The sequence below is a fragment of the Rattus norvegicus genome, chromosome 16 (assembly GCF_021556685.1).
Source record: "Rattus norvegicus strain SHRSP/BbbUtx chromosome 16, alternate assembly SHRSP_T2T, whole genome shotgun sequence".
NCBI classification, from domain to species: Eukaryota; Metazoa; Chordata; class Mammalia; order Rodentia; family Muridae; genus Rattus; species Rattus norvegicus.
Window position 1 is genome coordinate 74,911,708 of NC_141549.1, and position 12,471 is coordinate 74,924,178.

General features: G+C 47.0%; 2 protein-coding genes across 10 annotated transcripts in view; both read left to right on the top strand.

Moving 5' to 3' along the window:
• Erich1 (glutamate-rich 1) overlaps positions 1-12,471 on the top strand; it is a gene marked incomplete at its 5' end in the record, with an annotated part of 52,793,804 nt that overhangs the window by 44,041,148 nt on the left and 8,740,185 nt on the right.
• Positions 1-12,471, top strand: part of Tacc1 (transforming, acidic coiled-coil containing protein 1) — an 83,348-nt gene that overhangs the window by 49,632 nt on the left and 21,245 nt on the right. For 4 of the 10 annotated variants that reach the window (XM_087588398.1, XM_087588400.1, XM_087588402.1 and 1 more), the window contains 2 exons: positions 6,260-7,358; positions 11,137-11,197. In XM_087588398.1, coding sequence (XP_087444524.1) covers positions 6,260-7,358; positions 11,137-11,197 — 1,160 coding nt within the window. Of the gene's footprint in view, positions 1-6,259; positions 7,359-9,798; positions 9,835-11,136; positions 11,198-12,471 lie in introns of all 10 variants that reach the window. The other 6 variants (XM_087588397.1, XM_087588399.1, XM_087588401.1 and 3 more) reach the window with 2 other exon arrangements.

Sequence of the window (12,471 nt, forward strand, 5' to 3'; positions counted from 1 at the left end):
GGCTGACTGTCTCCTGCACTTCCTCCCATGTGCCTGAAAACCTCTCGATGACTCATGATACCTCAGATCATTTCAAGATCTGTGTGTGTTTTATACAGTTGCAATTTTTCCCGAATATTTCTGTCCTGTAGTTTATCAAACCCACAGTTACAGAATGCATGAATATTTATGGCTAGCTTACTGATGTTTTCTTAGGGTGCTTGACTTACAAATTAGACTTTATAATATTTATACTTTACCATAGTTATCTATGTAGCGAAGTCGTCATCCACATAGGGTTAAATGCTTGCAGTCATGTCAGGAGTCGGTCGGAGCTTTGGAACGAACCTTTCGAGGACAAGGGGAGGGCAGGTGTATTGGTTCTTTATTAGGGCTTTGATAAAACACTTTGATGGAAGCTGCTTATAGGAGGAAGGGCTTATTTTGGTGCCTAGTTCCTGGGGGAAATGGTCTGTGCTGGCTGGAAGGCCTGTGGCTGGTCTCATTGCTTCCTCCTAGGAAGCAAGGGGGTGGGGAGGCTGGGCAGTCGAGCCTCAGCTTTCGCCGCCCACCCACTTCCTTCAGCAAGGCTTCGACGCCTCAAGATTTTACACGAGGCAGCGCCACCACTGGGATGTTTGAACACATGAGCCCATGGGGGACACGTCACATCCAGACCACAGATAGCAGCAGCTCTATATATTGGGGAATCATTTAATTCTTGCCTACAGTTTAACGCATAGAAATTACTTACAGTAAAAGACTTGAGAGTAGCTCCCAAAGGGGTGGCCTCTGTTCTATAGAAATTGGTTTCTTCAACAGCAAATAGAGGATATTTTGCCGTGTCAATAATTACTTTGACCATTGCATGCACGTGCACACTTGTCTGTTTTGTTTTTGATTTTTGAGCCCGGGTCTCAGTTTTGTAGCTTGTCTGGCCTCAGTCTTGAATGCTCTTGCTTCTGCCTTGTATGTGCTGGGATCACAAGCCAGTGCCACCATGCTAGGCTGTGTATTGGGATTTTTTTTTAATTTTTATTTTATGTATGTGAGTACACTGTCACTCTATTCAGACACAGCAGAAGAGGGCATCAGATCTCATTACAGATGGTTGTGAGCCATCATGTGGTTGCTGGGAATTGAACTCAGGACCTCTGGAAGAGCAGTCAGTGCTCTTAACCACTGAACCATCTCTCCAGCCCCTGTATTGGGATTTTAATTGCTGACGTGTGTTCGGATTACTGGTACCGAGAAGTGAACGGTATTGTGGGTAAGGTTCTCGTGTTCTTGGTTTGTTTGTTTTCTGGAGAACCTGTACGTGGGAGACCTGTGGAGTCTGAGAACTTGCCAGGCTTTCCTTGAGAAGATGCTGCCGCCTTGACAGTCATGAAGCAAGCTGCTGCTTCTGAAATGCGGAGATGATACCTTTCTTCCTGTTACTAGATAGCTTGCTTTTCTCCACATACCCTCGTACAAGCAGTAGCTTCCAGGGTCTCCTCTTCAGCAGTGCCCTGATTTGCCAGCATCAACTGGCTGAACCGTCCTAACCTTACAGTAGGTGCCTTCAGTTAGTCGAAAGGGTTCGTCACTTGCTTACAAGATGCTGGTCTCTTAGCTCCCCAGGGCCTGGCTTGCCTACAAATTTTAGAGTCCTGTAACCCTTTCAGGTGTGATAATTCCTTCACATTGACTCTGGGACTCCCCAGGCCCCAGATGCTACACTAGCAGATGCTATGAGGGAAATAGTAGGGAAAAGGAGTGTCTTAGGCTTTACTGCTGTGAGCAGACACCGTGACCAAGGCAACTCTTCTAAGGACAGCATTTAACTGGGGCTGCCTTACAGGTTCAGAAGTTCAGTCCATTATCATGAAGGCAGGAACATGGCAGTGTCCAGGCTGGCACGGTACTGGAGGAGCTGAGAGCTCTATATCTTATTCGGAAAGCAAACAGAAGACTGGCTTTAGGGAGCTAGGGTGAGGGTCTTAAAACCCACGCCCACTGTGACGCACCTACTCCAACAAGGCCACACCTCCTAATGGTGCCATTCCCCAGGCCAAGCTTACTCGAACCTCACCAGGAGCGAGTAAAGTTGTGTGTTCCTGACTTCTAACTGTGATTGCTGTGGTTGTCAGTCCCCATCCCGTAGCCACTGGGCATGAGCTGCTTGTGAACGTTAAGGTCAGTCAGAGCCAGCATGTGAGCCTGAGGTACAGGAGGCTTGTTTTTCTCAGGGTAATTTTCCATATTTAGAAACAGAAGAACGGGGTCATTTGTCTGTCTGTAGCCAAAGGAGAGGAAGCAGCAGTGTGCTCAGATGTGCAGATCGGGAAGGAGCCCGAGGGCGGCGTTTCTCTGAAAAGCTCAGAAGTGAGCTCAGTGTTGGTGATGATGGCAGTCCCGGAACCCTGGTGCACGCGTGTGCCGTGTTCCGACTGCTTGCCTTTCTTCATTTGTATGTGGATTTGTTTATTTGGGAAATGTGTGCATTTGCGTGTGGAGGCTGGCGGTTGACAGGGATCGTTTCTGGTTCACTTATCTTTTGAGACAAGGCCTCTGACTGAACCTGAAGCCCAATGGCTGGCCAAGGTGTCAGCCAGTGAACTCAGGGGACTGCTGGGTCCTCCCTTTCCCACCCAGTGCTAGGGCTGCAGAAGTTTATCCTACCCTGGTTCTTGCCTGGGTGTGGAGATCTGAACTTGGGTCCTTGTGCTTGTGTGACAAGCACGTGACCTCCTGAGCCACCTCCCCGGCCCAGCCCGTTATCTTTCCTTAGATGAGGTTATGAATTTGAGAGCAACTAACAAAGTAGGCTCTCTGTGTTTAATTTTGAGCATTTCTCTTGAGTTACAAAAATACTTTGTGAAGCCAACATGGTAGCTCAGACCTGTAATCCCAGCACTGTGAAGTGGCTGCAGGGGAATTGCCCCAAGTTGGAGACCAGCCCGGGCTGCAGAGGGAAACCTTGCTCCTGAAACAGTCAGGAGAGACAGCTCGGAAATTGAGGGTTTTTTCTGCCAAACCTGACAACTTGAGTTCAGTCCCTAGGACAATGGAATGAGAAACCCGACTCCCTTGGATTGTGTTCTGACTATACATGCAGGCTGTAGTATGCGCATGCACACACACACACACACACACACACACACACACTCACTCACTCACTCACTGTAATTAAAAACAAAAACAGATCTAGTGGGTAAAGGAGCTTGCTTTGTGAGCCTGGTAACCAGAGTCCGGTCCCTGGAATCCATTAAAAAGTGGAAGGAGAAAGTTTATCCCACAAAGTTCTCCTCAGATTTCCACGTGAGGTATATAGCACACATGCACACACATCACGCACACACATCCATACACAGTTGCATAGCACAATTTTTACATAATGCATACATACATTTTTTAAATTAAAACAAATTTATGTGATAACTGCTTTTTTCTAAGGTTTCAAAAAAGCTTCGTATAAACTTGTACTTTAACTCAGAATATGCTTAGCATACGCTCTAGACTCTAATTAGCTTAGTCTTTGATGTTCCAGTATTCTACACACACACACACACACACACACACAGAGTGATACACACAAACACACACAGTGACACACACACAGTAATATACACACACACAGAGTGATACACACACACACATACCCAGTGATACACACACACATATCCAATGATATACACACACACACACACATATCCAATGATATACACACACACACAGTGATATACACACACACATACCCAGTGACACACACACACACACAAATACACACACACAGTGATATACACACACACCTACAGTGATACACATACCCAGTGATACACACACACACACACATACACACACACACACACACACACACACGATACTTTAAGGAAGGAGAGAGGGACGTCCATGACAGTCTTTGTGTTGAGCAAGTGTCAAAAGCATCTCCTGTGGTAAAGCAGAGGATCAGCAGTCCTTTAGCTCGAAGTGTCTTGTTAGCAGCAGCTGTGGCAGGATGGGTAAGTGGCTTGCTTTTGGATTTCCTCTGTGCTTGCTTTGAATTTATTTCTCCGACCTGAGCTCCCCAAGCTACTGGCCGAGTCCTGCTCCTCAGAACCAGGCTTATCGCTCAAACTGGCTGTGGGGAAGGAGCCTCTGCACTCGGTTAGGATGGCGAGGCATCTGAATAAGTGGTAGATTAGCCGCATTCAGAGGAGAAATAAGGCTGAATCTGGCTAACTGTGGTCTGAGGTAGGGTCCCGGGCGTTCCCTCCATTCGTGACAGTGACGGATGCTCGACCTGGAGTTTCTGATCTAGGGCAGAGGTAGGTGGGTGTGCTGTGCGGCTGCCGTTGGGATCGGGACGCTTGCCAACTGGTGGCGCAAGTGCAAATAATGCGTCACTAGATCCCTTTCAAGTTGAGAAGGTAATTTATTTTTCTCTTTTTCCCCTGAGACAGGGTTTCTCTGTGTAGCCCTGGCTGTCTTGGAACTCACTCTGTAGACCAGACCTTATAGGTGTGCACTACCATGCCTGGCTGGTAATTTTTTAATGTTAGGTTTTTGTCTCTTTCTATAATTCGTACAGCATCTGAAGCAGGTTTAATCAAAACTAAATTAGTACCTAGTTCCAGACTTTTTGCTGGTGCTGATACTGAAGTGGGTCCCACAGTGCCTTGATAAAGGAATGTTCAAGTCTATGGACTTGGCACCCACCCTGAGCAGGCCAAGGTATGACCGACTGACCGGGAGGGTGTTCTTTGGCTGGACTCCTTTGCTATCTGCAGGCTGGAAGTGGAAGCTGGACCACAGACTTTACAGTACAGCTCTGCGTGACATCCAACATTAGAGTTTTCAGTTCCTAACCAACATGACTACTAGTCTGCACGTGGGTAACAGCCGAAAACAGCATGTGGGGTCAGCTATCTCACACCAAGCTCTCTGGTCCATTTCCATGGATGAGAAAGGCCAGCGGGAATAAGGGGGTGGAGGAGGGGGGGAGACAAGATGCAAAGTCATGTGACTTCTGAGAGGGATTGATAGTGATAGTGGTTGGGTAGCAAAGGAAAGAACTCCAGAAGTCACAGACTGAAGGGCAAAGGGCTGCTCAGCTCCTGGCTCCTTTCCTGTCAGCCTAAACCACAGCTTTCCTGGGGTTATGAAGGAACTTGGAGGACTGGGGTGTTAGGGCTGGGCACCCAGGGAGTGTGTCAGAGCAAGGGTCTGGGAATGGCAGGCAGGACAGATTTACAACTTCATGACTGAAAACAAGAAAAATCCACTTGGTTTACTTTCTCCTTTTCTTTGATTCCTCATGCTGGAGACTGAACCCAGAGCTTGTGGATTATAAGTGGGTGCTCTCTGGATGAACTGCAGCCCTAACATCCCACATTTGTAAAACTATGATTACCAGGGGGCTGGAGAGTTGGTTCAGTGGTTAAGAACACTGGCTCCTCTTGCAGAGGACCTGGGTTCAACTCCCAGCACCCATGTGACAGCTCACAGCTTTCTGTAACTACAGTTCCAGGGGCCCTGACTCCCTCATACAGACACTCATGGGAGCATACCAAGTTGCCAGAAGACCGGGTACAAAACCTGGTCTTATCAGAGCTGGGTAAGGCAGCCCAGGAGGAACTAGGGTTCCCAAGAGCAGGCAGAAGCTGTGACCTTAACTTTCCCAGATTCAGTTCTGCTCATTGAAACATTCTGACGTCTGGCCTGGTGTTTGTGAGCAGCCTTTCAGCTGAGCTGCAGTGTGTGGATTCTACAGGGGGCGAGCATCACACGGGACAGTCTGCAGCAGAGCATTGGTTCCCTTCGCTCAGCACTGCGGTACTAGACTAGCAAGGACAAATCACGCTAGGGTGTGGAGCCCTTTAGGCCGTCATGGCTGAGCTAAAAGGAGAAGAAATTGTGGCTGCTTCTTGAGCCAGAGTCACACAGTACAGACTCTCTACAAAAGGGGGAAAGAGTTCTTTTTTTTTTTTAAAGATTTATTTATTTATTATATATGAGTGCACTGTAGCTGTCTTCAGACACACCAAAAGAGGGCCTCAGCTCTCATTACAGATGGTTGTGAGCCACCATGTGGTTGGTGGGATTTGAACTCAGGACCTCTGGAAGAGCAGTCCATGCTCTTAAGGACTGAGCTACATCTCCAGCCTCCCCCCCCCAACCCCCCGGAGCTGAGGACCGAACTCAGGGCCTTGCACTTGCTAGGCAGGTGCTCTACCACTGAGCTAAATCCCCAACCCCGAAAGAGTTCTTTAATAGAGTTTTCTTCTTCTCTTTTTAGAATCACGAGAAGCCGATGAACAGCCGGTAGCAGAATTAATTGAAAAATGCTCGCCTGATGCGTGTTCTAGATCTTCAGGAAATGAAGCGCCACAGGCCACTATCGATTCTTACTCAGTCAAGGATGTCAGAGGGAAGGCGGAACATGATGTTAGCAAGATCTCAGTAGTGAGGCCGTTTTCCATAGAAACCAGGGACTGCACAGATGACCCTGCTGCTCATGGCTGTGTCCCTGTGCTCCCAGGCAAGGCCTTGCCTTCCACCACACCCGAAGCCACTCAGGACCAGCCAATGATGGACAGAGGCATGGGGGTTACATTGGAGGCTTTTACAGAAGTCAATCTGAAGACTGGAGGCCCCTGCCCAGAGCCTGTGCCCAGCAGAAGCAGGCTAAGAAAGCCCAAGCCTGTCTCCCTGAGGAAGAAGACAGCTGGGGACAACACCTTTGAACCCGAAATGTTGATGGAGGGTTCACTTCTCCCTAAGGCTTCCTCCCCGTGGATTCCTGAGGAGTCTGATAAGAACTCGAATCCTAGTTTGCTGAGAGGCTTGAGGGCCCACAAATCTCCCCTTAACCTTAAAGAAGCTGCTAGCATTCACTGTAACAGCGCCGGTGACTCGGGGGTTGATCTGCAGGAGGGGTCCAGGGCCTCACCTCTCAAACTTGATGATTTTACAGAAGACGGGCGGAGTGTCGAGACCAGGAGTGCCCTTCCGAAGCAGCCTGGCAGGAAACCCAGCCACAAACTGGCACCCAATATACGAAAAGATGGCTCCAGTAAGCCAGTAGGTGTTGAGCAGCTCACAGACCCAACCATTGAAGATGCCTCCCTCGCCCAGACGTCTCCCAAGTTAGACCCAAGTAAATGGGGTCGTCCTAACTTTAATTCCTTCGGGAGCTGCCCCATTTTGCAGAGCTCCCCGCCCGTCTCCTCCAAAGGTTCCTACCACCTTGACCCAGATAACGTTAACGCCGATGAATCCGGGGACCCCTGTAAGCCGGCGACAGCTTTGACAGGCAGCGGCTTTTGCTCTGCCACTGGTAATCATGTTAATGAAATCTTAGACTCACCCAAGAAGGCACAGTCGCGTTTAATAACGTACGTGAGTGACACTGGGCGCTGGGTGTGTGCTCTGGATTGTTCTCTGGGAATTCAGCGGCTACGTCTGGTGTCCGTGAATTACACTCATAAATGTTTGAGACACAGTAGGGCATTTTACACCGTAGCCTTTACTCCTCTGCCTAACTCTTCTGTGCAGAGGAAGCCTCAGAAATCAGTTGATTTCTCTGCCTTATTTCTGAAACCTTGACGTATTTAGGTCATCTCCCCATACCCTAGGTACTTTAAAAAAAATGCTTAAAATAAATCAAGATTTGAGCTTTTTAGAAATCCTTATCATGAATCACATTTTATACAGAATGAATTCAGGTTTCAGGGCTGGTTACCATCTATGCGTTCCGGGATTACCTGTGCAGGGTGAACCATGTTGGGAATGACGCAGAACACCTTAGAGAACAGAAAGTTGTGATTTGCGTTGTTGGTGGTGATGTAAATTCTTGCTTCTTTGTGCGTTTCTAGTTCATTGGTAAATTTCCGAGATGAGAATCGATCGAGAGTTTCTAAATGGTCAGTTAAACCCTGGTAAACTTGTTGGGTGTTCCTTCTATCCCCAGCTTCTCCTGGGAAACCTGAATGAACTTTTTGTTTAGTTGTTCCAGCCATATCCCATGTCAGGTTTTAAATTGCGACCCAAGATTAAATTATTAGGAATCTCAAAATAGTATAAAAGATAGCTATAATACCTGTTTATAACTCTGTGACATCTTGTGAAAAATTGGATAGGTGGGTTAAAATGCTGAAAGGAAGTGTATTCATGGCTGTCCTTAGATTGACTAGAGAAATCCGGGTGTTTTGCCTGCATGCATGCATACCCATGTACCACTTTGATGCCTGGTACCTCAGAGGGCAGAAGGGGACATCTGATCCCCTGGGAACTGGAGTTACAGACCATTGTAAATATCCATGTGGAAACCAACCTGGGTCCTCTGGAAAAGCAGCCAGTGCCCTGAACTGCTGAGCCGTCTCTCCAGCCCTGGGAAATACTGTCCCCATCCCTGTGTCTTAAAACCCCCAGAGATGGTAAATTAGACCAGGGGTTCAAAGAATAGAAATACCAATTTCAAGACCAGTAAAGAAAGTCAAGCCATACAGGAATCAGTTCTGAGTGTCACCAGTATGTTTAACGTGAATAACGTGACAGGAGCGTTTCCCGTCCATTCTGCCCTGGGATTGCATGTGAGCAGTGAACGGGCTCTGAAAACCTCCACCGACTGTTCTGTACAGCCCTCTCTTGGCTTTTAAGGTTCAGTAGCGCTCGGGGTGGGGCATTTTGGTCATGTCCTGGTTCTTCATCTCTTAGTTGCCTGCCAGAGCAGAGGCTGAGGCTGTGAAGCTGGTGCTTTTCTGTAAGGTTAGATCTGGGTGCAGGACGGAGAGATGGACTGTATTTTATATCTAGAACCAGAGAATGCCCACGTTTGAGCCCTGCCGTCCTCATCTGGTGGCATTCTCTACTGTTCCATTTTTACGGAATAATTTCTTGATCTAATAGATCACCCACATTAATGACAATTTTTTTTTTTTGCACCCGATTAAACCTATTTTCTTGAAAGAAAAGAGCCCCGAAGCACTTGTGCGTTGGTGGGGTTTGGAGCATGGAGCCCCCTCACTTTTGTGAAGACTGAAGCATAGCTGGGTTAACAGCCACAGTGGACAGACAGACAGACAGTTTCTGGGAATGATAAAAAAGATGAGTTGAAATAGAGACGATACAGTCCGGTTAGGACTCTGCAGGCCAAATAATATAAATGATATGAAATCATTTTGAACTTGTGTTGAAGCAGAGTCTCACTGTGTGAAATGCAGGGTAGCGTTTGATCCTCGCCTTGACTCACCTCCGTGTCGCCCACGGCGGAGTCGGGTGTCTTTTCAGCCGTGTTTCTTTGCCCCTGACCTGGTCTGGGACGGTTAGCTGGAGTATGCTCAGTAGAGACACACTGTGCTGTACAGTTACCCCCACGCATGGGCGGTTACTTGTCAGTCTATAAATCCGGACATAAAACGTTTCTCAGTGTCTGTATTAACCTCCCCTTCATTAATGCTGAGCTCTCGTTACACTTACCATTCACTGGCCAGGACTAACGTTCATGAATATCATTTTTAATTTTTTTAGTATTCTCTCTCTTTGGCATTTTGTCTGTCTGTTTTGAAGCAAGGCCTCACTTGTAGCTGACCCAGAACTGGCTTTGTAAGGTCAGCCTGGCCTTGGACTCCCAGAGCTCTGCCTGCAGAGTGCTGGACTTAAAGGTGTACGCCACCATTCTGCCGGCTTGAGTGTGATATCTTTAATTTGTATACACGATATCAAGAACTATGCAACTTTTACATCTACTAGACGAAAGATGAACGTTCTAGTTTCACATGGCTTTCTTCCATCTGTCTGTCTCTTTCCTGTCTCTAATTTTGTTGATGGCATCAGGACCTCTGAGCAAGTGAAATTTCTCTGTTTTCTGTTGTAAGTACTTGTGTTGAAGGTTCTGTCTGTCCCCGGGACTGTCGGCGGTCGTCCGTCTCTTCCCAGCTGCCCCCACGACCCCTGCATGCTGGCTTCTGTTTGACCCTCTGATAACTTTCTTGCATTTTGTTTGCCTCATCTTAGTCAGCTTAGCCTTGCAATCGTCTGTAACTCAAGGAGTGGAGATTGCTTTTTCCACCTCGGGTGCAAAAAGCGTGCGCCCCCGGCTTACTGAGCATGTGTCACGTGGTACTTTGAACCAAAAGCTGGCTTGGCTCCAGTCGTGTGGCAGTGATTGATGGACCGCTTTGCTAATTAATGTTGGGAATAATTAAATTTTTTTTTTTTATTTTTTGGTAGGATGATACTGCTGTCTTAGAGCAGGTAATAAACTTTACCAAGAAAACTTAAGTTTGGTTGCACTTAGAACATTAGGGAAGGAAGACTATGAATTAGTGACCCTGTACACTCTGCTAATTTATATTGTCTTTGTTTTTGTTTTTCCATGAAAGAAAAACAAATTGGAAATGGCTATAATATAGCGTTTGGTTTTTTTTTGTTGGTGGTGGGTTTTTTTTTTTTTTTTTGGTCAGAATGGTATGGGTCCCCCCCCCCCCCCAATATTTTAAGTTCACTCAAACCTAAGAGATTCTGTAATAACTTTGTGATCACAGATTATGTACCAATCTAAAAATAACAGATGGCCAAGTTGTCTAAAGTTCTGGGCATTGTACAACGCAGGGTTCTTTTCCTTTTTCCACTTTACTATGAAGTAACAGTTTGTTTCCTTTTTTCCCTGATACTCTCTCTTGGCCATAGTTCCTTTCTGTAAGCTGCAGGTCTAGACTGCAGCTGCCATTGGAGAGTCCGGTGGTTTCTAGTGCAATAAAGACTTTTCAAAGAATCTGGGCCAGCGTGGTGATTTTTCTGGTGACCGTCAAAACCAAGTAAAGATCATAACCAAATGTCGCTGGCTGCCCAGGCAGCAGTTCTCAGAGGTGCTTAGAGTCTCTGAAACTTTGTTTTTTGGTTTTGTTTTGTTTTGTTTTGTTTTGTACTGTGTAATTGAGCGCGTGGGGTTCAGAGTTCTGGTATCTGGCAATCCATAGAACCGAATGGGGTGGTCTTGCCAGAGAATGGGTCGGGCTGTGGGTACGCTTATCTCCACGGCTCTCCGTGCCAGTGTATGATCGTGTGCTGTGCGCTTTGGCTTCTCTCCCACACCCTGTGCTGTGCTCCACCTCATATCCAGAGAGCTGCCATCAGGATTCCAAACCTCCTGTCTGTTCCTCTCATTTCTAGGAGTGGCTGCAAGGTGAAGAAATACGAAACTCAGTCTCTTGATTTGGACGCTTGTTCTCAGGTAAGTCTGTGCTGCTTGCCAGAATGGGTTTTGTCCCGGGGGGATGTCCAGGCCCTCTGCCTCAACGAGCCCGGTTAGTAGACTCTCAGTGTCCTAGACTTGTCCAGGAAGACCCTGACAGAAAAGATAATGTGGGGACTGGAGAGGTGGCCTATGGGCTAAAAGCACATGCTACTCTAATGGAGGACAAATTCAATGCCCAGCACCCACATGGCAGCTCACAAGTGTCTGTAAATCCCATTCCAGGGGATCAACACCTTCACACAGACATACATTTAAGGAAAACTCCAGTGTACATAAAATAAAAAAAAATTACAATTATACAAACGTATAGATCCCCCCTCCAACACCCCTCCCCCCAGCAATGACCTTTTCTTCAGTTGGGGGAAAATAGCCTTAATCCTATTGTATCAGCAGCGTGCAGTTCTCCAGGTCACCAGAGGTGGTGTGAAATATTAGTATAGGTTCAGTGTAGGTAGCTGACTGATAACCGGGTAGCTCTGTTTTATTTTTATCTTAAACTTCAGGTGGACTTCTGATTTGTTGCCTTCCCCAAAATGGAGAACCTGAGAATGACCCCGAAGGGAGCGTTGATCCTGGAGAGGGGTCAGAGTAGAGAGCCGCGCTCAGCACAGGCTGCCCCCTGCCTCCCCTGGGTTATGGTCAGCAGTAGAGCTTACTATGGCCTGTATGGCTGCCTTCTGGTTATAACTAGAAAGATGGAGTCCAGGAACTAACACGACACTTTAAAGATAATTAAACCTTATTTCACCGAGTGATCTACGATACACATACTCAGGTGAATATATGGAGTGATTGTGAGACAAGTAAAACCCCTAAAACCAGAGCATACAGGTCTGACTGAGATGCAGCCTTTTTATGTCCTCGGACTTTATTTCGGCGTAGCCACAATTACAGAAACACGCTGCATAGTTAAGTTTACTTTATCTTGCGCCTGTGTGCCAACAGCTCGGTGTAAGAGGCTTTAAATGGAGCGGAGGGAATTTGCAATTGGAATTCTTTTTCCGACTGTTACAAGTACATGAAAGGAAAAAAAAAAACTTTCCTCAAATTTTGCCAAATCAGGTAGCGCAAACTTGAGACATTTACTTTCAGTTTTCTAGAACAGACGAACGAAAAACAGGTGTGAGACACGTGGCTTTAACCTCAGCACCTTGGAGACAGGGGCGGGTAGATACAGATGAGTCTGAGGCTAGCCTGATCTTACTTTGTGAGTGTCAGGCCAGCCAGGGTTACATAGTAGATCCTGTCTC